Here is a 22,949-nt window from a genome sequence, read left to right on the forward strand (position 1 = left end):
ATGGCAAGAAACATAGGTAACTTAGCAGTAATGAGGGCTCAAGGCTTCAAGCCGGGGCAGTCTGTCCCCAGAGCCATAAGTGACACTTAAGGGGAGAAAAGGGAATTTTAGAACAACCAAAGGCCATTACCAGAAGTCATGAGATTAAAATCTCAAACCAAATGATTGAAGAAGTATTCTGGTTAAATTGATTTCTGAATGATTAAGGGTCAAAAAAAGAAAAGATTTAAAAATTTAACCTTTATTAATACAAACCTGAAAAAAAATGTATCTTCCGTGCTTTAAAACAGACTCTTGAACATCAATAAGGAATATGCAATTATATAGAAAATTGAATGGCACAGAACAATCTGTATAAAAACTGTTAAAGGGGAATCTAATTTGCTGTGTAAACTTTTACCTAAAACACAGTAAAATAATTATTAAAAAATATATATATAGCAAATTGAACCAAAGGCATACTCTAGAAGTTATTTTTTTTAATGTACCCTTTTACTACCATTAAAAAGAAAATTTGTCTCTGTTCCCAAATATTAATGGATTAGTGCAATAAATGTTTAGATTAAAAGTATATTTTTACTTACTTGACCAAAAAAAATACGATCAATTATCAGAGACAAACCCAAGGTGACGAATCTGAAAAAGAAAAAAAGGAATGGTAATTCATATCCTGAACTTACTGAGAACCCAGTACTGGCATATGGCTTTGCAAGTGGCCTGGACCAAAAGCCACTCTGAAAACACTTTACAATTTTACCAGCTGCACGTAAGCAAACTTTTAAAAAAGTAATAAACGTTATTACCTATTGCTGCATAACAAATTGCCTTACACTTGGCAACTTAAAACTACAAACATTTATTATCTAGTTTTCTGTGGGTCAGGAGTCCAGGTGTGGCTTAGCTGGGTGCCTCTGGCTCAGGTCTCCCATGAGTGGCAGTCAGGCTACTGGCTGGGGCTACACTTTCATCCAAAGGCTTGACTGGGAGTGGAGGGGAGACCTACTCCCCAGCTTGCTCACGTGGCTGACGACAGGCTTGGTTTCTCACCACATGGCCCTCTCCGTGACAGCCTCATGCCATGGCAGCTGGCTTCAAAAGGTGAACCAGCAATGAGAGAGCACCCAAGATGGAAGCCACAGTCTCTATAGCCTAATCTTGGAAATGGCATCTCATCACTTCTGCCATATTCTATTCATTAAAATTGAGTCAGTAACTCCAGATACTCTAGCAGAGGGGATTATACAAGGGCATGAATACCAGGAGGCTGAAATTAGAGGCCATCTCAGAGGCTGCCTACCACAAACCTTTACCCAGAAAAGTATGCTGAGTACAGAGCTCCATGAATCATCACCTTATGATGCAGCCACCACATGTATCAGGACATAGGCATTAACAGCATTAAAAGGCCCCCCGACCCCTCCAACCAGTCAATGCCCACCCCCTCCTCAAAAGCAACCATTTTCTGACTTCTGACAGCAAGGATGGGTTTTACCTTTTAAATTTTTATAAAAATGGAATCACACTTTGTGTACTTTCATGTTCAGTTTCCCCTAGTCATGTTTGTGAGATTTAACCCTTTTTTTGGGTCAGGTACATTTACAATATTGTGTAGTATATTCCACGGAATGAATATAACGTGATGTATTTATCTATTCTCCTGCTGATGGACACTGTTTCCCGTTTTTAGCTGTCATGAATAGTGCTGCTACAAACATCCTCCTACGTGTCTTCTGGCATCCACATATATACATTTCTGTTGGGTACATGCCTAGGATTTGGAATTGCCGGGGTCTAGGGTATAAATGTGATCAGCTTTAGTAAATAGCTTTCCAAAGTAGTTGTATCAATTTATATTTCCACAAGGACTATCTGAAGGTTCCACACCCTTTTTAGCCATTTCAGTGGTATGTGCAGTAGTAGCGCTCCTCTATGGTTTTAATTTGCATTTCCTTGACCACTAATGGGGTGAGTACTTTTATACTTACTGGCCATTTGAGTATCTTTTGAAGTACCTATTCAGGTCTTTTCATCATTTTTCTATTATTTTTTTAAAAATAAATTCCATATATAATCTGGATGAGTCTTTTATTGGTTATATGTATTGCTAGTATCTTCCCCCCTTCTTGCCTTTCTCAAGGTCATGATTACTATATTATCTTGTAGAAGCGCTATTGTTTTATATTCAGATCTGTACCTCCCCTGGAATTTTTTTTCTTATGACGGGAGGCGAAGGGTCAGGATTAATTTTTTTTCCATATGGATATCCAACTGACTCTGTATTTATTGACAGGATTGCAGTATCAGCTTCATCATAAACAAAATGACTGTATACGTCTGGATTTGATGCCGGGCCCTATTATGTTTCCACTGTTCTACTTGTTTTACCTTGTGCTAATTCCAAATTGTCTTAATTACTGTAACTTCGTAATAAGGCTTGATATCTAGTAGTGTAAGTCTTCCAGTCTTTTTTCTTCAAGATTCTTTTAGCCATTCTTGACTTTTTGCATCGCATTTAAAAATTTAAAATCAGCTTGACACACACACACACACACACAAAGCCCGAGATTTTATTTGGGATTGCATTGAATATATAGATCAATCTGGGGAGAACTGATATCTTTACAATATTTAGTCTTCCATCCATGAACATAGTATATTCATTTATTTAGGCCTCCATTAATTTCTCTCAATAATGTTCTGTAGCTTTCTGTGTAGAGGTCTTGTACACCTTTTATTCCATTTATTCCTAAGTGTCTGATATTTTTTGATTTGCCATTGTAAATGGTGCTTTTGTTTTCCTTTTAACTTTTTGACATAATTTCTGACTGATAGAAAAGTTGCAAGAATAATGCCAAGAAGTCCCTTGAGAATCTAAGACTCATTAGGACTGGGATTCATGTTTCTATTGCTGCAGTTTCAAAGTATTTTCACATGCATTATCTCATTTGCTCTTTTCCTTTCTCCTCAGAGTAAACAAGACACATATTTTGATCTATGTGAATAGGCTCTGTGAGGCCTTTTCAGCTGTAAGCATACTGATTCCCTATGCCGGCAAACTCACATTCAAACTTGATGTTATTTGTAAAGCCTCTATGAACATTCCACCTGCAAAGAGAAGTAGGCTCTTTATTCTCTTTCTCCTACAGCATTTTGGTATATACCTCCATTATAATTCTACTACTGGGTAATAATTATTGTTACATTTCTTTTTTCCCAGCTGACTTTGAGCTTGGGAGCAGACACCGTATCTTATCATTTATGACTTCTCAAATGCCTGGCGCAAAGTAGGTGTTCAACAAATGCTTGCTGAACGAAAAACTGTATTACAGTGCTGATGAGACTAAGAGTAGCATAAAAAGCTGCCTGGACTGGGTCCCTGCTCTCTCTCTGATCTCATTTTCATGCTCTCCCAAGCTCACTCTCCTTTAGCCACACCAGTTTCATCACTATTCCTTGAAGATGCCAAACACACTCCTGCCTGCATCAAGGTCTTTGCACTTGCTGGTCCCTTTGCCTGGAACATATTCTTTCATCAGATGTCTACATAGCTCATTCTCCCAATTCCGATAGGTTTCTGCCTAAATACCCCTTACCATGGTGGTCTTCCCCCGTTCCCCTATCTAAAATAACACAAGCCCCCTGCACCAGCATTCTATCTTTCTTATCCCACATTATTTTTCTCTCTAGCATTTATCATCACTTTACAAACATATATTTACTTTTATCCTTTTAGTGGTCTGTCTGCCTCAACTAGAATGTAAGCTTCATTAAAGCAGGGACCTTGTTAGACTACAATCTCCATCATCTGGAACAGTGCCCCGGCACATAGTAGGGCTAAGTATCTGCTGACTGGATGCATTCACAACAGTGTTAATAAGTCTGAGAAACAACAACAGTAACAACTTAGCAATATTAATAAAAGGTAATTTAGTTTTTTAAAATTGCTATGAGAAACATTACATGTGCAGAGTATTATTTAAAAGATCACTGTTCTTAAAAAAAAAAAGATCGCTGTTCTAAGAGTCAGAATTCATTCATCTCTTCAATAAATAATTATCTCAGATACTTTACTAGACACCTGAGATAAGTCTGATCCTAGGAACTCCTAGTGTAGTTAGAAGATGTGGGTTCCAATCCCAGTTCCATCATAGCAGCCAACCCAATGACTATGGCTAACTCATTTTTAATCTCTCCAAGCCCCCAGTTTCTTCTACAAAATAGAAACAACCATACTGCTGAGATATAAGAACTGTGAAAACACATGGTAAACGGTAAAGCCCTATACAGATGTAAAAGAATCAAGTATCTCTAAAATGTATTTAAGAAATAATTAGAAAATAAAGCATAGGAAATTTCTAAGTTAGAAATAATTGCACACACACAAAAAACCTATTTAGACAAATTAAAATATAGTTAATCAGAATCACAGCAGATAAAAATAAAATTTGGAGATTTTGTTTCCTTCAGCTGATAGTTCTGACTTTAGAAGATACAATAATTGAAAGATGTGAAATCTTGTTCACAATCTATAATTTGTGAGTTATTAAAATTAATAGATAGATTATAGCCATACTTACCCTACAGGTAAAAAGTGATATAGAATAAGATCAAGCTTTCTGTGTTCCAGCCAGAAGTGTCTGAAGAGCAAAGGTACCCATGGAATAACAGCTGTGGGACGAACTAGGAAGGCCAGTGCCACCAAGGATGAGTACTTGACACTAGAAGCAAGGCAAATGTGTTGTCAAAACAACTGGGAAATGAGTTTAGAACTCACCTACTATTTATACTGTGCTATAATATTTTTTTAAAAATGAGAGCATGTTCCTTTTGGTATAAAAAGCTATATGAACTTAGGCACATTACTTAAACTTTCTGGGTTTTAAAATTTTATCTGTAAAAAGAGGTAATAACTAAAGCCTTTTGAAGCTCTAATATGCTAATTCTATTAGTTGCAAATAAGAGGTTACTCTTTGTCTTAATGCTGGTCTTGCCTGCTGAAAAGTAAGCTAACTTTTAAACATACAACTCTGCTATTAGCTTTCCTCATGGAAAAAGGATCAACACTCTTCTAAGGTGCTATAATAAAGTCTCACAAAATCTTTCTCTAAGGAAAAAAAAAAAAAAAACCAAAACACATTTAAAGAAATGTTAGGATTACTTAGGCAATGATTTTTTTTTTTTTAATTAATTTTTATTGTGCTTTAAGTGAAAGTTTACAAATCAGGTCAGTCTCTCATACAAAAATTTACATACACCCTGCTATACACTCCTAATTGCTCTCCCCCTAATGAGATAGCACAGTCCTTCCCTCCATTCTCTCTCCTCGTGTCCATCCAGGCAGCTTCTGGCCCCCTCTGCCCTCTCATCTCCCCTCCAGACAGGAGATGCCAACAGTCTCATGTGTCTACTTGATCCAAGAAGCTTGTTCTTGGATTCCAGTCCAATCCCTGTCTGAAGAGTTGGCTTTGGGAATGGTTCCTGTCTTGGGCTAACAGAAGGTCTGGGGACCATGGCCTCTGGAGTCCTTCTACTCCCAGTCTGACCATTAAGTCTGGTCTTTTTATGAGAATTTGGGGTCTGCATCCCACTGCTCTCCTGCTCCCTCAGGGGTTCTCTGTTGTGTTCCCTGTCAGGGCAGTCATCGGTTGTGGCCAGGCACCATGTAGTTCTTCTGGTCTCAGGATGATAGGTTTTATATACAGTTTTGTTTTAAAAGTAAACTGCTAATTTTATCCAGCTGAAAAATTATATGTGTACAACTGGTAAAGGCCTACTAAATAAAGCTACATGATCATGGGTAGAAAGCTGGATTTTTGTTAATGAGACTTGTTTCAATAAATAGATGAAATAGATGATTTGATAATTACAGACAGTAATTATGAGTCCTGCTAGAAATTAAAATACAGCAAAATAAAACAACTTTATGATACCATTATATACCTATTAACTGATAAAAACAAATCATTATAGAGAAGTCATCGTTGTTGAAGCTGTAGAGCAGGGATTACAGATTCAGATGCCTGAGGGGACAGCTAGGTAATGAAGTGAGTGAAGCAGGCTGGGGCAGGGGACTCTGGTAACTGGCCAGTGCCAATCACTATCCTGAGGAAATGCTGGCCCAAAATGTTCCTGGGTCTTCCAATTTTTCAAGAAAAACCAGAAATGCAGATTTTTATGTGAAATCTCCCAATTAAAACATAGGCCAAGTAGCTCGCTCTTTTAAAAGATACCGTGCAGGTGAAATACAGCATATATGTGGCTTGGTGTGACCTGTAGGCAGCCTGACCACAACTGCTACCGTGATGAAGCTACACAGATGACTCCCTAATGTCTGCTTTCCAGTCCCAACCTCACACCAACATTTCAGACTTGTACTTCTGACTCCTTTCTGGTTATTTCTACATAGATCTCTTACTCGCACTCAAAATCAGAGTGTCTCAAACAAGCCCTACAACCTTTCCTTCTAACCTGTTCAGTGTCTAGTATTTAAGTTAACTGTATCACTCAATTTCTCAGTCTTAAAACTTTGGAGTCCCTTAAACAACTTCTCATTCCACACATCCACTTTGCTTCCTTCCCATTCTCATCATTTTACATCAAGCCTTGTCTCTTGTCGGGAATCTTCTGCTGTTGTCTTTTTTTGTTTTTTCGTATTGCCCCAAATATTCCTTACTTAACACCACGATCATGATCATCATCACCACCACTTCCTGAGTACTTCCTTTATAACAGACCATGTGCTATATATACTTTACATAGATTCTCATTTAATTCTTGTGACTGGCATCTTATTCTCATTTTACAGAAATCAATGCTTAGATATTCTCGTTAAGTGTTACCATCCTTAAAGGAAACTTTCATTTATGTTGTTGTTGTTAGGTGGCAACAAGTCCATTCTGACTCATGGTGACCCTACGTACAACAGAATGAAACACGGCCTGGTCCTGTGCCATCCTATCATTATGCTTCAGCCCATTGTTGTAGCCATTGTGTCAATCCATCTCATTGAGGGTCTTCCTCTTTTTCTCTGACCCTCTACCAAGCGCAATGCTTTTCTCCAGGGAGTGGTTCCTCCTGATAATATGTCCAAAGTATGTGAGACAAAGTCTTGCCATCCTTGCTTCTAAGGAGCATTCTGGCTGTACTTCTGAGACAGATTTGTTCATTCCATGGTATATTCAATATTTTTTGCCAACACTAAAATTCAGAGGCATCAATTCTTTGGTGTTCTTTACTCACTGTCCAGCTTTCACATGCATATGAGGTGACTGAAAACACCATGGCTTGGGTCAGGCGCACCTTAGTCCTCATTTCGTTTATAATAATTGCATTTTTGAAGAATTTTACAAAAAGTTGTTTTATTCAGGGCAGGAATCGTACTTGTCATGCTTTATATAGGGAAGAATGCTTATACAGTAGTGCTTATAGGGACCAGGGAGGTAATACCGGCTTTTATACCTCATGACCCTACCCTCTTGACTGAATCAGAGAGGACACCTGAACCCAGGCAGCCAGTTTGAGGCTGGCCAATGTGAGAGCTATGTTCAAACAAGGACAGTGACATTTAACAGACCTAATCCTATCCTCTCAAACTGGGTGAGAGGTAAAGAGGAAGTACGGCAATGGGCAAAGACTAGAACAGGGATGCAGACTGTTGGGGCTGTTAAGGCACAAGAGAACAATTGCTCCCCAGCACAGCCTGGGATTCTGAAAAACCTTCCACTTCATTTGAGTGGCTGAGATCATTTTTTCAGGCCTGGCCACAGCTGAGATGCCCATTTTCCTTATTTCCATTTATCACCTTATAATAACACTAATTACCATCAAGTCGATTCCGACTCATGGCGACCCTAAGAGTGTCAGAATAGAACTGTGCTCCAGAAGGTTTTCAATGGCTGATTTTTCAGAAGTAGACTGCCAGGTGTTTCTTCCAAGGTGGCTCAAACCTCCAGCCTTTCAGTTACCAGTTGAGCATGTTAACCATTTGTACCACCTAGGGACTCCGTAGCCTTATAATAAAATCCTTATCATTGAGGTAACTTCAGTGAATGGATACTAGCTTCTTAGCTAGACCTCCAAATGGCTTTCTCTTTCAGTGTATTCTAAGTACTTCTGTTACAAGAGGATTCTTTCTAAATCAGATTCGATTATGGTATGCTTTCAAAAGCCTCCAATGTTTCCCTACTACCAAATTCTAGAGAAGGGCAAAGTTTCATTCCAGCCTCATCCCTTATTTTTCTCTTCTCCCATATATTCTGCCACATCTAGCTACTGAGTGGACAACCTGCCCTGACTATACCAAAGCTGTTTTACAGCTCTGTGCCTTCTCATGTTGTTCTCTTTGCCTGGTATTTGCTTTTCCATTTTATACAAGCCCAAATCTGGTCCCCTGATCTGTACTATGCTATGTTTTCTATTTGCCCTTCCAGATCCATTCTTTCCCATCCTTCACCTGCTCTATTTCCAGGGAGGCTAATCTTTATTGTTGGTATCATTGGGCTGCCTTGCTTTTCAGCTTCTGATTGGCTTTAGTTAACTGGAGGGCAAAAGGAGAGACAAGTCTCCCTTGGCTCTCTACTACTGCTGAAGGCTGGCTGTGCCAGTCTCCTGTTGGGACCCTCTTGTACATTTATGGCTCTCTCTTTGAATGCCATTAATGGTTCCTTCCCGTTGCCCTGGACCAAGGGCGTAACAGAGATTCCCTGCTATGACTAGCCCTGGGATACTATGATATCCCTTTCCTGGCTTTCCTAAAGATCATCTACACCTTTGTAAACAATACTTTTATTAAACTCTCCTTAATTACCCAGTTTGGATATGTTATGTGATTCCTGCTATAATAAACATATCAGCTGAAGGTTTGTTGTTCTCATAACCCTTGTGAGCATTAGGGAGTGTATTGTACAGGATGTTGACCTTTAAGATTTTTTGAATGCAGTCTTGTATAATTATTAACAGCAATATAGCTCACCTGTTCATAGACTTTGAACCTTCCAAAGGATAGTAGAAAAGAGCAATGGTAGTGAGAACCGTTTCCATGGTGTTTGTAAGAGTTCTGGTACAGCAATACCATGTGAACCAAGAGCACAACTGGCAAAAAAACTAAGGACAATTATGAGCAAATAAGCAAGGAGTAGGAAGTGGAAGAGCTTACGTACTATGCCCGTTCTATGGAAAGCAGCAAACAATTCTCAATGCTGCAAAAACCACATGGAAAAGTAAACGATGTGAAAAGTAAGTATGCATGTCTAAACATTTTAAATAAGTTCTATTAAACACAGGTCTATGATAATATCAGGTTCTATATTTTCTACTATTAAGAAGCTTATACTTTCACATGTATCTTAACGACATTGCATTTAATTAAATCGTAGCTCCCACTAACGGAAGACATGAAACACAGGTTCTTTGATGGTAGATTTTGCAGAGGATTGAAATCCATGACTAGATTTGCCCAATCAGTATCCTCACACTGTCTTACATTACTGACACAAGTATTTTCCTTTTTTTCTTTTTTTAACTGAACTTCTCAATGACCTTGGTTTGGGGATACTGCCCTGCTTCTTGAAAAATAAAGACAAAACAGGAAAAAGAGAGAGAAAAATGATCTGTCAGGAAACGTTATTAAAATTTAATTTGAAAATTGGCTCAATAAGCCAGTTCTTGGAAAAACATGCAAACAAAAGCCTTACTAAGTCCCCAAAACAAAAGAAACCTGCTCGTTGGGGCAAGGCTGTCAAGCATGTGGTACTAGTTTTCTATCTCTTCAAACACAGCCTTTAAGAATTGTTCCCAATTTTTACAAAGTTGGTGGCTTTTCCTGAGGTGCTTTGTGAGGTCGGCAGTGACTTAGAATTTTTCCTACTGAATTTTACGGAAGGTGAGGCAAAACCTGACAGTTCTGAGGAGCAAAAGGACTTAGAAAGGCCGTCTCTTAGGGTTTAGCTTCTAAAAAACTCGAGGGCATCAGGGGCTTCCATCACTAGGGCTCACTGAGGAGAGACAGGGCACATGCCACTTCACAGTGGTCAAGAGCTCAGCTGCTTACCAAAAGGTCAGCAGTTCAAATCCATCAACCGCTCCTCAGAAATCCTATGGGGCAGTTCTACTCTGCCCGATAGGGTTGCTAGGAGTGGGAATTGACTCGACGGCAATGGCTTTGGTTTTTGGTTTTTATTCTTAATTACGAAAGTACCTCTAAAAGGTTTATGAATTAACTTCTGAAATTGTTTTGGGAATCTGAATATTTTTCCGTGTGTTTTATGCCCATACGAATAAAGTAACTGGCATACCGTTTCTAAAGTGTTCAGAACTTACCACCCATCTTGCTGTTTCCTGATTTTCTAGTTGCTTCATTAATGAGTAAAGCTTCACATCTGCTATAGCCGACAGAAGTGCTTGGGCGAGTCTAGGAACCCAGATCTTCAGTAGTTAAAAAAAAAAAAAAAGATTAATCAAAGCATCTGTTGGTTCACACTGAATTTTTGTAAAAATCAACAAGCCGATCCAACTATTAACTGAAAACCATTCTCAGTACCAAAACAGACACAGTTTTATTCTTCTGGAAAAATACGTGCTTTTCTACAAGGACTTTATTAATTTCTCATGGAAATGCCCAAAGTTTTACCATTCTCTCTTTGTATTCCAACACTTCTATTTTCAAATAGCCAGCAAATCATTTCATTGTGTTAAAGTTGTTATAAGCACATTTATTAGCATAACAATAGGTGATTTTTTTTATCAAGCATGTACAGTACAGTGTGCTAGGTATCACACTAAGTACTTCATATATAACCTCATTCAGTCCTCTAAACAATCCTACGAGGTAGACTTTTTTTTTTTAAATTGTACTTTAGATGAAGATTTACAGAACTAGCTTCTCATTAAAAAGTTAGTACACATATTGCTTTATGACATTGGCTAAAAACCCCACAACATGTCAGCACTCTCCCTTCTCAACCTTGGGTTCCCTATTACCAGCTTTCCTGTCCCCTCCTGCCTTTCAGTCCTTGGCCCTGGGCTGGTGTGCCCCTTGAGTCTCATTTTGTTTTATGGGCCTGTCTAATCTTTGGATGGAGGGTGAATGAGGTGGATAATGTTTTATTCCTGTTTAATAGATGAAGAAATTGAGGAACAGAGAGGTTAAGTAATTTCTCAAGGCTACACAGCTAGTTTGTGGGAGCCAATCCAAACCCAGATTGGCCTGACTCCAAAGCCTGTGCTCTTAATTGCCACGCTACATTGCCTCCTCTGCAATATAGGTAATAAAGTAACACAATGAATTATTATTTTAAAAAGTACAGGTATTCTAAAATTATAGAAATACGGTATTCAAATGACAGGAAAGTGTAAATGTATAATAATTGAAATTCAGTTAGAAATTCCAATGATACACATTAGGATCTACAGAGTTTTAAAAAAAAAGGATCATGGTTATATGATAATAACACATATTAAAATGTGCTGGTGGAGCACAATATAATTGTCCAAGAGATATGTCTCCAAAAACTTATATTATAAATTTATATTTTTGTTGAATCAAACCTCATTACATTGTAACTAGAGCTGCTTTACTTTGAGTTGTGGTTTCTAATACTTAAGCTTTATGGTTCCTTTTCTTTACCAACGATTTGTAAATAAATGCTTAAATATTAAAGGTACCTTGTACTTCATAATTCCAGTTAAACTGTCCCTGTAAAATACAGCAAAAGGCACTTGTGTATATACCTTCTGTTTATTCTGCATAGGGATCTATAAGGTTTATCCTTACCTTCCAGGCCCACTGGAAGTAGTTCACATGAAAAATCACTTTGGGTACAAACTTCACCTGAGCCAGCAGTGTGAGAGCTCCTAAAATGGTGAAGAAGCATTGTGCACTAACCCCGCTCTGAACGAGTCACCCTAATTATCAGTGCTGGAGACACACATTTTAAGATGGATATTAATTACAAGGTGTCTGTGACATTTAAAGCTAGAGATGTATAGCCAGAGTAAAGAACACTTTTTGAAGGGTTGTCATGTAGAAATCTTGAATTCAAAAGAAGGAAGATTTTAGCTCAACACAAAAATGACTGGAATTGTGAACTCCTAGTCATTAAGAGTTGAAATTGACTCGATGGCAAGGGGTTTGGTTTTTTGGGGGCAGTCATTAGCAATCTCTCCAAACTTTAAGTTACCGTAATCTTCCAGGTTGTAGTAAGGACCTGATGAGAATTAAATACAGTTGCAGATGGCTTCTGGAAAATAAAGTTAGGGAGGGGTGAAGAGGAGAAGGGCTGTGCCTGGGTAAACCTGAGTACAACTCCGTGCTGGCAGTTTCTTATTCTATTCTAGCCTCCTATTCTTTAAACTTCTGATTCTTTCCTCAGGCTTCAAGATCTGAACGCCCCAGTGCTGTCTTCTGACTTTTCAGAACCCCACCGTGGTACCCCATTCAGGTCTCCCCTTTGCTCTCTCTTTCCCCTCATATGCTCTAAGCCATTACTGTCCAACAGAAATATAATGTGAGCCACATATGAAATTTAACGGTAGCCGCATTAAAAAAGTAAAAACAAAAAGAGGTAAAATTCATTTCTTTTCTTTAAACTTATACATCTAAAATAGTACTGTTTCAACATTTAATCAATATAAACACTGTAGAAATATTTTACATTCTTTTTTTCACACTAGGTTTTTTTTTTTTTAATATTTCAAAACTTTATTCAGCCACAATCTCATTTTATACATAAAGAAACAGGCTTCTAAGGGGCAAAGTAGGTTACTTAGAGTCACATGAGAAGTATGTGGTGGAATGTTCTTAACGTTCTTTCCACGGCATCTCTGCCTTTTTTAAAATTTTTATTGTGCTTTAAGTGAAAGTTTACAAATCAGGTCAGTCTCTCATACAAAAATTTATATACACTTTGCTATATACTCCTGATTGCTCTCCCCCTAATGAGACAGCACACTCCTTCCCTCCACTCTCTATTTTTGTGTCCATCTGGCCAGCTTCTGACCCCCTCTGCCCTGTCATCTTCCCTCCAGAGAGGAGGTACCAACATAGTCTCATTGTCTACTTGATTCAAGAAGCTCACTCCTCACCAGTATCATTTTCTATCCCATTGTCCAGTCCGATCCCTATCTGAAGAGTTGGCTTTGGGAATGGTTCCTGTCTTGGGCTAACAGAAGGTCTGGGGACCATGACCACCAGGGTTCTTCTAGTCTTAGACCATTAAGTCTGGTCTTTTTACGTGAATTTAGGGTCTGCATCCCACTGTTCTCCTGCTCCCTCAGGGTACTCTGTTGTGTTCCCTGTCAGGGCAGTCATCAGTTGTGGCCAGGCACGATTTAGTTCTTCTGGTCTCAGGCAGACATAGTCTCTGGTTTATGGGGCCCTCTGTCTCTTGGGCTCGTACTTACCCCGTGTCTTTGGTGTTCTTCATTCTCCTTTGCTCCATGTGGGTTGAGACCAGTTGATGCATCTTAGATGGCCACTTGGCGAGTGTTAAAGACCCCAGATGCCACTCTCCAAAGTGGGATACAGAATGTTTTCTTAATAGATTTTATTATGCCAATTGACTTAGATGTCCCCCAAAACCATGGTCCCCAAACACCCACCCCTGTTATGCTGGCCTTTGAAGTGTTCAGTTTATTCAGAAAACTTGTTTGCTTTTGGTTTAGTCCAGTTGTGCTGACCTCCCCTGTATTGTGTGCTGTCTTTCCCTTCACCTAAAATAGTTCCTATCTACTACCTACTTAGTGAATACCCTTCTCCCTCCCTCCCCTCCTCATAACCAATATTTTCTTTTCTGTTTAAACTATTTCTCGGGTTCTTTTAATAGTGGTCTTATACAATATTTGTCCTTTTGCAACTGACTCATTTCGCTCAGCATAATGCCTTCCAGATCCCTCCACATTATGAAATGTTTCACAGATTCCTCACTGTTCTTTATCAATGCATAGTATTCCATTGTGTGAATATACCTTAATTTATTTACCCATTCATCTGTTCATGGGCACCTTGGTTGCTTCCATCATTTTGCTATTGTAAACAGTGCCGCAATGAACATGGGTGTGCATACATCTGTTTGTGTAAAGGCTCTTATTTCTCTAGGATATAATCCAAAGAGTGGAATTGCTGGATCATATGGTAGTTCTATTTCTAGCTTTTTAAGGAAGCGCCAAATCAATTTCCAAAGTGGTTCTACCATTTTACATTCCCACCAGCAGTGTGTAAGTGTTCCAGTCTCTCCACAACCTCTCCAACATTTATTATTTTGTTTTTTTTTTTGGATTAATGCCAGCCTTGTTGGAGCGAGATGGAATCTCATTGTAGTTTTGATTTACATTTCTCTAATAGCTAATGATGGTGAGCATTTCCTTATGTATCTGTTAGCTACCTGAATGTCTTCTTTAGTGAAGTGCCTGTTCATATCTTTTGCCCATTTTTTAATTGGCTTATTTGTCTTTTTGTAGTTGAGTTTTTGCAGTATCACGTAGACTTTAGAGATCAGGCGCTGATCAGAAATGTCATAGCTAATAATATTTTCCCAATCTGTAGGTAATGTTTTTACTCTTTTGGTGAAGTCTTTGGATGAGCATAGGTGTTTGATTTTTAGGAGCTCCCAGTTATCTAGTTTCTCTTCTGCGTTGTTAGTAATGTTTTGTATACTATTTATGCCATGTATTAGGGCTCCTAACGTTGTCCCTATTTTTTCTTCCATGATCTTTATCATTTTAGATTTTATATTTAGGTCTTTGATCCATTTCGAGTTCATTTTTGTGCATGGTGTGAGGTATCAGTCTTGTTTCATTTTTTTGCAGATGGATATCCAGTTATGCCAACACCATTTGTTAAACAGACTGTCTTTTCCCCAATTAACTGACTTTGGGCCTTTGTCAAGTATCACCAGCTCAGCTGTGGATCGATTTATGTCTGGATTCTCAGTTCCGTTCCATTGGTCTATGTATCTGTTGTTGTACCAGTACCAGGCTGTTTTGACTGTGATGGTATAACAGGTTCTAAAATCTGGTAGTGTGAGGCCTCCCACTTTGTTCTTCTTTTTCAGTAATGCTTTACTTACCAGGGCCTCCTTCCCTTCCATATGAAGTTGGTGATTTGTTTCTCCATCTCACTAAAAAATGCCATTGGAATTTGGATCAGAATTGCATGTATCTGTAGAATAGACATTTTCACAATATTAAGTCTTCCTATCCATGGCCAAGGAAACCCTGGTGGCATAGTGGTTAAGTACTACTGCTGCTAACCAAGAGGCTGGCAGTTCAAATCTGCCAGGCGCTCCTTGGAAACTCCGTGGGACAGCTCTACTCTGTCCTATAGGATCGCTATGAGTCGGAATCGACTCGACGGTAGTGGGGTTATCCATGATCATGGTAGGTTTTTCCACTCATGTAGGTCTCTTTTGGTTTCTTGCAGTAGTGTTCTGTAGTTTTCTTTGTATGTCTTTTACATCTCTGGTAAGAGTTATTCCTAAGTATTTTATCGTCTTGGGGGCTACTGTAAATGGTATTGATTTGGTGATTTCCTCTTTGATGTTCTTTTTGTTGGTGTAGAGGAATCTGATTTTTGTATGTTTATCTTGTATCCTGATATTCTGCTGAACTCTTCTATTAGTTTCAGTTTTCTTCAGGATTCTTTAGGGTTTTCTGTGTATAAGATCATGTCATCTGCAAACAGAGATACTTCTACTTCTTCCTTGCCAATCTGGATGCCCTTTATTTCTTTATCTAGCGTAACTGCTCTGGCTAGGACCTCCAGCACAGTGTTGAATAAGAGTGGTGATAGAGGGCATCCTTGTCTGGTTCCCTATCTCAAGGGGAATGCTTTCAGACCCTGTCCATTTAGGATGATGTTGGCTGTGTATAAATGCCCTTTATTATGTTGAGGAATTTTCCTTCAATTCCTATTTTGCTGAGAGTTTTTATCATGAATGGGTGTTGAACTTTGTCAAATGCCTTTTCTGCATCAATTGGTAAAATCATGTGATTCTTGTCTTTTGTTTTATTTATGTGATGGATTACATTGATTTTCTAATGTTGAATCATCCCTGCATACCTGGTATGAATCCTACTTGGTCATGGTGAATTATTTTTTTGATATGTTGTTGAATTCTATCAGCGAGAATTTTGTTGAGGATTTTTGCATCTAAGTTCATGAGGGATACAGGTCCGTAATTTTCTTTTTTTGTGGTGTCTTTACCTGGTTTTGGTATCAGGGATATGCTGGTTTCACAGAATGAGTTTGGGAGTATTCTCTCCTTTTCTATGCTCTGAAATACCTTTAGTAGTAGTGGTGTTAACTCTTCTCTGAAAGTTTGGTAGAACTCTGCAGTGAAGCCATCCGGATCAGGGTTTTTTTTTGTTGGGAGTTTTCTGATTACCTTTTCAATCTCTTCTTTTGTTATGGGTCTATTTAGTTGTTTTATCTCTGTTTGTGTTAGTTTAGGTAGGTAGTGTGTTTCTAGGAATTCATCCATTTCTTCTAGGTTTTCAAATTTGTTAGAGTACTATTTTTCATAGTAATCTGATATGATTCTTTTAATTTCACTTCGGTCTGTTGTAACATCATCCATCTCATTTTTTATTCGGGTTATTTGCTCCCTTTCCTGTTTTTCCTTTGTTAGTTTGGACAATGGTTTATCAATTTTGTTAATTTTTTCAAAGAACCAGCATTTGTTCTTTTTAATTCTTTCAATTGCTTTTGTTTTCTATTTCATTTAATTCTGCTCTAATTTTCATTATTTGCTTTCTTCTGGTGCCTGAGTTTCTTTTGTTGTTCTCTATTTGTTCAAGTTGTAAGGATAATTCTTTGATTTTTGGCTCTTTCTTCTTTTTGTATATGTGCATTTATTGATATAAATTGACCTCTGAGCACTGCTTTCGCTGTGTTCCAAAGGTTCTGATATGAAGTGTTTTCATTCTCATTGGAGTCTATGAATTTCTTTATTCCATCCTTAATGTCTTCTATGACCCAGTCTTTTTTGAGCAGGGTATTTTCTGTTACTGATTTCTACTTTTATGGCCTTATGGTCAGAGAAGATGCTTTGTAATATTTTGATGTTTTGGATTCTGCTAAGGCTTTTTTTTTAAGGCTTGCTTTATGACCTAATATGTGGTCTATTGTAGAGAATGTTCCATGTCCACACTATGTCTTTGACACAGTATGTATTTTATGCTAACAGCACTTCTCAATTTGGACTAGTCATGTTTCAAGTGTTTCATAGGCCCATGGGCTAGTGGGAACCATACTGGACAGTGACCGTCCACAATACTGTGCAAATGCCCTATGTAGTTCAGGTGGTAGCTACATGAAAAGAGCACTAGGCTATGAATAAGTAGACCTAGGATCTAGTTGTAGCTGCCCTACCAAGATACTGTGACCTTGGTTTATTTACTTTTCTGCTCTCCTAACTTCAAAATTATATAACCTATTTTTCTGACGGTGCTGGGTACTGGGGTATGTTTAAAATAAGCAATACAGATTATGACTGACAGAGTTATGACATCCTAATGAATCCCTACCTCGTCAAATTCCAGGTAGGACAGAGGTCTTTTTGGGGGGGAGGGCTGGGGTGAGGGCCAGTTTCCTTTGTTTCACAAAATGGCCAGGTGAGTTAGCTATAGGTTGAGGGCAGTGGATAAGTCCTGGATTATTTGAACTGGAAGTTGTTCTGATTCTATTGAAGACCCCTTCATTCATAATCTAATCTACTTTCTGGGATATAAAACATCCTTCATGACATTATGTGTATTTACTTATGGTTCCAGATTTTATGAATACTCTGTATAATCTCAAAACTAGTGGGTGGCCTTGAGGGGAGAAAAGAGAGTTCACAGCTCCTAAGCTCCACCGTCAACAGGAAAAACTGCTACTGTTCGAAATTCTCCATCCTCACGATCTTCCCAGGTGAGGCATGTTTCACTAGTCTGGTGTTCATTTCTCAGTGAGGAGGAATCAAATATCTTCTGTACAACCCTGCCTTAAAACAAATGCCCCAGCACCTCAGTGCCTTTCCAGGCTGCAAAAATACCTTGCATTTGGACTCCCTTTGGAATATGGAGCCTTCTCTACCAGCGCTCCCTAACAGAGAAAGGGGGAAGGCCCAAACTTCTGGTTCTGACTTGACAGCTTAAGGAATCTTGAGATTGAGGTTGGAGAAACTTTTGCATCAGTTCATACTCTCTCCCAGCAACTGAACCCAGAAACGCATGATCTAGGAATTATAATTGGCGAGTTGATTCCTACTGATGGCGCAGAACTGCTCCATAGGGTTTTCAAAGCTGTGACCTTTTGGAAGCAGATTGTCAGGCCTGTCTTCCCAGGCACCTCTGGGTGGGTTATGAACTGCCAAACTTTAGGCTAGTAGTCTTTAACAGTTTGCGCCACTCAGGGACACCAATTACTACACAGCATAATGATGCATACTATTAAATTTTTGTCAAATTAATTTTTTTCCTAAGTTTTTATTTCAATACTAAATCCAGTGTGGGTTTATATGTATTTATTTTTTATAAGTTCATATTACCACTTACAAGTCGAAAACAACACTGCTCTAAAATGATTCATTTATAAAGGAAGTAAACGTCTACAGTTTAAATCATTAATGTAAGATGCAGTCATTCTTAAAATCTGCACGTCTTAACAGGATTCCTTAGGCAGGACACTCTCATGCTCAGGCTCCTGTTTTAGTTTTACCGAAGAGTTACACATCACAGGAAGTCTTTGGAATCATGATCTTCCCAGATATGGCTGGACCTTGGCAACAGTAGCCTTTTAAAAACAAACTTCATGGTACTAGCAATATCATTTAGTTAATATACATTCACGTTCAAAAAAGGATAGAAAAAATGACTTTTAACAATGATTTTAAGTTATTTTTATTTAAACTTACCAGCAACTGAACACTATCTTTTCCCAAAAGATGCAAAATCTTGTAAATGCTTGCAAAAATTAAGGGGTAAGTATAACCCCTCAATCTTTCTGTCCATTCCCAGGTCAAATAACCATAATTTGTAATATTAAGGATTAAATTTCAAATAGTATTGAAACAAAACTGGTTTTAATTTCCATGTATAAAGCATTTTATCTTTTGACAATGAAGCTTTAAAACACCTAGGCATTTTATGCTGGGTGTCTGAATTAAAAATGCAGTTGTCCAACTAAACTCTTAACTTCTTCAAGGCAGGAATGTTTTTCTTTTTACTTCATGTATCCTCCACAGCACTGAGCACTGCAGAGATTAAGGTATACTCATTAAAGGCTGAAATGGGTATACTAACATAAAAGAAAGATATAGAAGGAACACTAGCATAAAATAATGGCATTCCTTGAGCTAAAATATATTTGGAGAAAATATGGAGAAAATATTTAAAGTATGTAATAGAGAGTGAACACAATTCCTAAGGTGAACATACGTTCCTAGTTTAGAAAAGAAACTACAAAGGATATTTGAAAACCATGTGATGTGCAACTTCAAGAGACTGCCAGTATTCATCTGGAACAAAACTTGTCTGAACTAAAAAGCAGTTAAATATTCTTAAAGCTATGGTAAACATGACCAGATAAATGTTTTCACCAAGAAGATCTGAAAAACAAAACAAAACAAGTAATTGTGGCATAAAAAGTCCAACAGGCTCCACTTGGCAGATATTAAACTTTATTGCTCTGGTTGGCCCCTTGCTCATGTGAGGGCAGGGTAGTGGAATCTGGCCCTTCCAAACTACTCCCAAAACGGATTCCGACAGAGAGTTATCCTAGGGCTAGAACCTCTCCACTGGGTGAACCTCACGACTGTCCCTCCTTCTGTTTAACTAACCTTTCATGCAGCTTATTACATAAAGAGAATATTAAGATAAATATTGCAAGGGACTGGGTTAACTAAAGCCTTAGGTTACCCTACATGTGTTATCTAGTGAAATAAACCAGCTAACAAACAATGGAAGTTGTTTACTAATTTAAAAAGCAACTCCTTTGACAGAGGCATACAAAATGGTTCTGTGTACATTTTTAAATAGGCTTAATTGATGCTTACTATATGCCAGGTACTGTTTTAATCCCTCTGCATGCATTATCTCATTTAATCCTCAAAATAATGCTATGGAAAACTAGAAAAACCCAAACCTGTTGCTGCTGAGCCAGTTTCAGCTCTTGGTCCTCCCATGTGTTACACAGTAGAACTGCTGCCTAGGGTTTTCTTGGCTGTAACCTTTTTTTTTTTTAAATATTTTATTGTGCTTAAGCTGAAAGCTGGATGATGAATAAAGAAGACTGAAGAACTGATGCATTTTAATTATGGTGTTGGTGAAGAATACTGAATATACCATGGACTGCCAGAAAAATGAACAAATCTGTCTTAGAAGAAGTACAGCCAGAATGCTTTTAGAAGTGAGAATGGCAAGACTTCGTGTCACATAATTTAGACAGGTTATCAGGAGGGACCAGTCCCTGGAGAAGGACATCACGCTTGGTAGAGGGTCAGTGAAAAAGAGGAAGATCCTCAACAAGATGGATTAACACAGTGGCTACAACGATGGGCTCAAGCATAATAACAATTGTGAGGCTGGCACAGGACTGGGCAGTGTTTCATTCTGTTGTACATGGAGTTTTTATGAGTCAGAACCGACTCAATGGCGCCTAACAGCAACAACAAGGTGAAAGTTTACACAGAAAATTTGGTTCCCACTTAACAATTTCTACACAAATTATTCAGTGATATTGCTTACATTTTCCACAAAGTGTCATCATTCTCATTCATTCCATTCTGGTTGTACCATTTCTAGTACTCTTGTTTCCTTGTCTCCTTAACTCTTCATCTTTGCTTTAGAGTAATTTTTGACCATTTGGTCTGCTATAAATGATTTTTAAAGCTCCTTATTCATTGATGATATTCTTTATTTTATGGGTCAATCTGTTATTTAGCTAAAAGGTGACCTCAAGTATTAATTTAGGTTTAAGGTTAAAAGAGTTTCTCAGGGTCATAGTCTTGCGGAGTCCTCTAATCTCAACTGGTCCAGTAAGTCTGGACTTTTTAAGGATTTGAGTTCTGTTCCACATTTTTAACCCTGTTCCATCAGAATCCATCTACTGTGGTCCTGATCGGAACAGTTGGTAGTGGTAGCTGGACACCATCTAGTTCTAGTTTCAGGGTAGATGAGGCTGTGGTTTGTGTAGTATATTAGTCCTGTGGACTACTTTCTTCCATGAGTCTTTGGTTTCCTTCTTTCTCTTTTGTTCTGGATGAGTAGAGACCAATAGTTGTACTTGGCTGTAGTCTTAAAGAAAGCAGATTAACAGGTGTTTCTTCTATGGAACCTATAGGTATTATTAGCCCCTTTTACATATGATAAAACTGAGGTTCAGAGAAGTTAAACTGCCTTGTCCAAAGTCAAAAAGCTTATAAATGACAAAAACAGGATTCAAACGCAGGTCAGTCTGTGCACTCCAAAGTTTTTACTCTTAACCGCAAATAGACAACCTGTAAGCTGAATACAGCGTAGTTTTTAAAATTCGAATTTAGTTGTCAACATTTAAAAATCAGACTTCATATTAAAATCTGGATTTCCAGCATTTCAAAAAGAAGATTTTGCAATACAGAGCTCAATTGGCAACATCTGGGTAGTACTGAAATATAGGCCTGCCCCCCATAGGTGGGGCAGAAGCTCTGGACCCCTTTGCTTATTTAGCCTGTCCAGTTTTAGCCAAGTGTGTGAGTTTGCAACCTGCTTCTGATCCACTGTTAGTCTTTGCTATCACTGTGGGTTGCTACCACTTTTCTTTCTTATTCTCCACAAACACACTTTATGTTTCTCAGACAACTGACATACTCATCACCGTGACATACTGGCCCCCATCCGAACTTTCATCTTCCAGAAACACTGAAAATAAACCTCCCAATTGGACTACACCTGCTGCCAGAAAACCTTTTTGTTTTTCCCTTCTCCTCCTTTACTGTGTGGTTCCAGATGAAACAGTAGTCAGCACTGGCCTCTGAACCATAAATGCTCACTGCTCTTCTGTGAAAAGCCTTACTCTCCCTTCCCCGATGGGATCCAGCTCCTAGTGCCCCAGGGGAAGGAAGGGGCGAGCTCGGGCCCAGCTGCCGCCCCGCCACCTAACTTCTAACAAAATGATTCTCCCCTTGCCAGGTCTCAGGTTTCCAGAGGGGAAATCTGTTTTCATGCCGTCTCCACTGTGCTCGGCACAGGAGCCCAGTATACATTTCCTGGATGAATGAGGAGTCCATGTTTATACTGAATAACCCTTAGACAGATAGGCCCCGGGGGCGGCGGGGAAAGGAACGTGGCGGAAGTCAGATCTGGTCCATTCCAGGTCCCCCCTCTGTGAACAACAAGGGGTGCCTCTCGGCCTCACCGCCCCTTTCTCTAAAATAGGTGTCAGCGCACCCACTCCGTGACGAACAAGGGGCACCTCCCGGCCTCGGCGCCCCCTCTCTAAAATGCGGGTCGGCACAACCCCTCCGTGACCAACAAGGGGCATCTGCAGGCCTCGGCGCCCCCTTCTCTAAAATGGGGGTCGCCACACCGCGCCGCCTCACTTCACCCGACCCCTGAGGGGACGCATGAAATAGCGCCGAGTAAAGCGCGCGCGCAAGCTCCAGAGACCGAGAATCGCCTCACGAGGTCCTGCGGGTCGTCGGCAGCCCCACACGGTAGACGGAGCCCTCGCGCGAACCCCGCGGCTTCCCGCCACTGCCCCTCACTCACCCCGGCGGCGCCCGGCGCTCGCCTCCTGGGCACTGAGGTACAAAGCCGATTTTCTCTTCCGCAGCTTCATCTTCTCGTGGGTGCGGCTCTGGAGACCGCGGAAGAAAAGGCTGCCGTCGCCGCCCTCCCGCTCCATCCCGACCCGCGGCAGGTCCCCGACCGCCGCCTTCACCGGGCGCGCGAACCAGGCAGCGCGCGTTGCTCTTCCGCCCCCTAGGTTTGGTTCC

The 22,949-nt window shown here is 39.4% G+C and overlaps 1 protein-coding gene across 1 annotated transcript in view; it reads right to left on the reverse strand.

Annotated features, from left to right (window-relative positions):
* Positions 1 to 22,932, reverse strand: part of PIGB (phosphatidylinositol glycan anchor biosynthesis class B) — a 34,123-nt gene extending 11,191 nt beyond the window's left edge. Inside the window, exons 1-7 of the mRNA XM_010597987.3 lie at positions 22,723 to 22,932; positions 19,448 to 19,583; positions 18,891 to 19,008; positions 10,318 to 10,422; positions 8,972 to 9,102; positions 4,578 to 4,718; positions 585 to 636 (exon numbers count right to left, since the gene is read on the reverse strand). Coding sequence (XP_010596289.1) covers positions 585 to 636; positions 4,578 to 4,718; positions 8,972 to 9,102; positions 10,318 to 10,422; positions 18,891 to 19,008; positions 19,448 to 19,583; positions 22,723 to 22,858 — 819 coding nt within the window. The 5' untranslated portion in view covers positions 22,859 to 22,932. The remainder of the gene's footprint in view (positions 1 to 584; positions 637 to 4,577; positions 4,719 to 8,971; positions 9,103 to 10,317; positions 10,423 to 18,890; positions 19,009 to 19,447; positions 19,584 to 22,722) is intronic.
* Between the last annotated feature and the right edge of the window lie 17 nt (positions 22,933 to 22,949).

This window comes from Loxodonta africana, chromosome 13 (genome assembly GCF_030014295.1).
Source record: "Loxodonta africana isolate mLoxAfr1 chromosome 13, mLoxAfr1.hap2, whole genome shotgun sequence".
Taxonomy (NCBI): domain Eukaryota; kingdom Metazoa; phylum Chordata; class Mammalia; order Proboscidea; family Elephantidae; genus Loxodonta; species Loxodonta africana.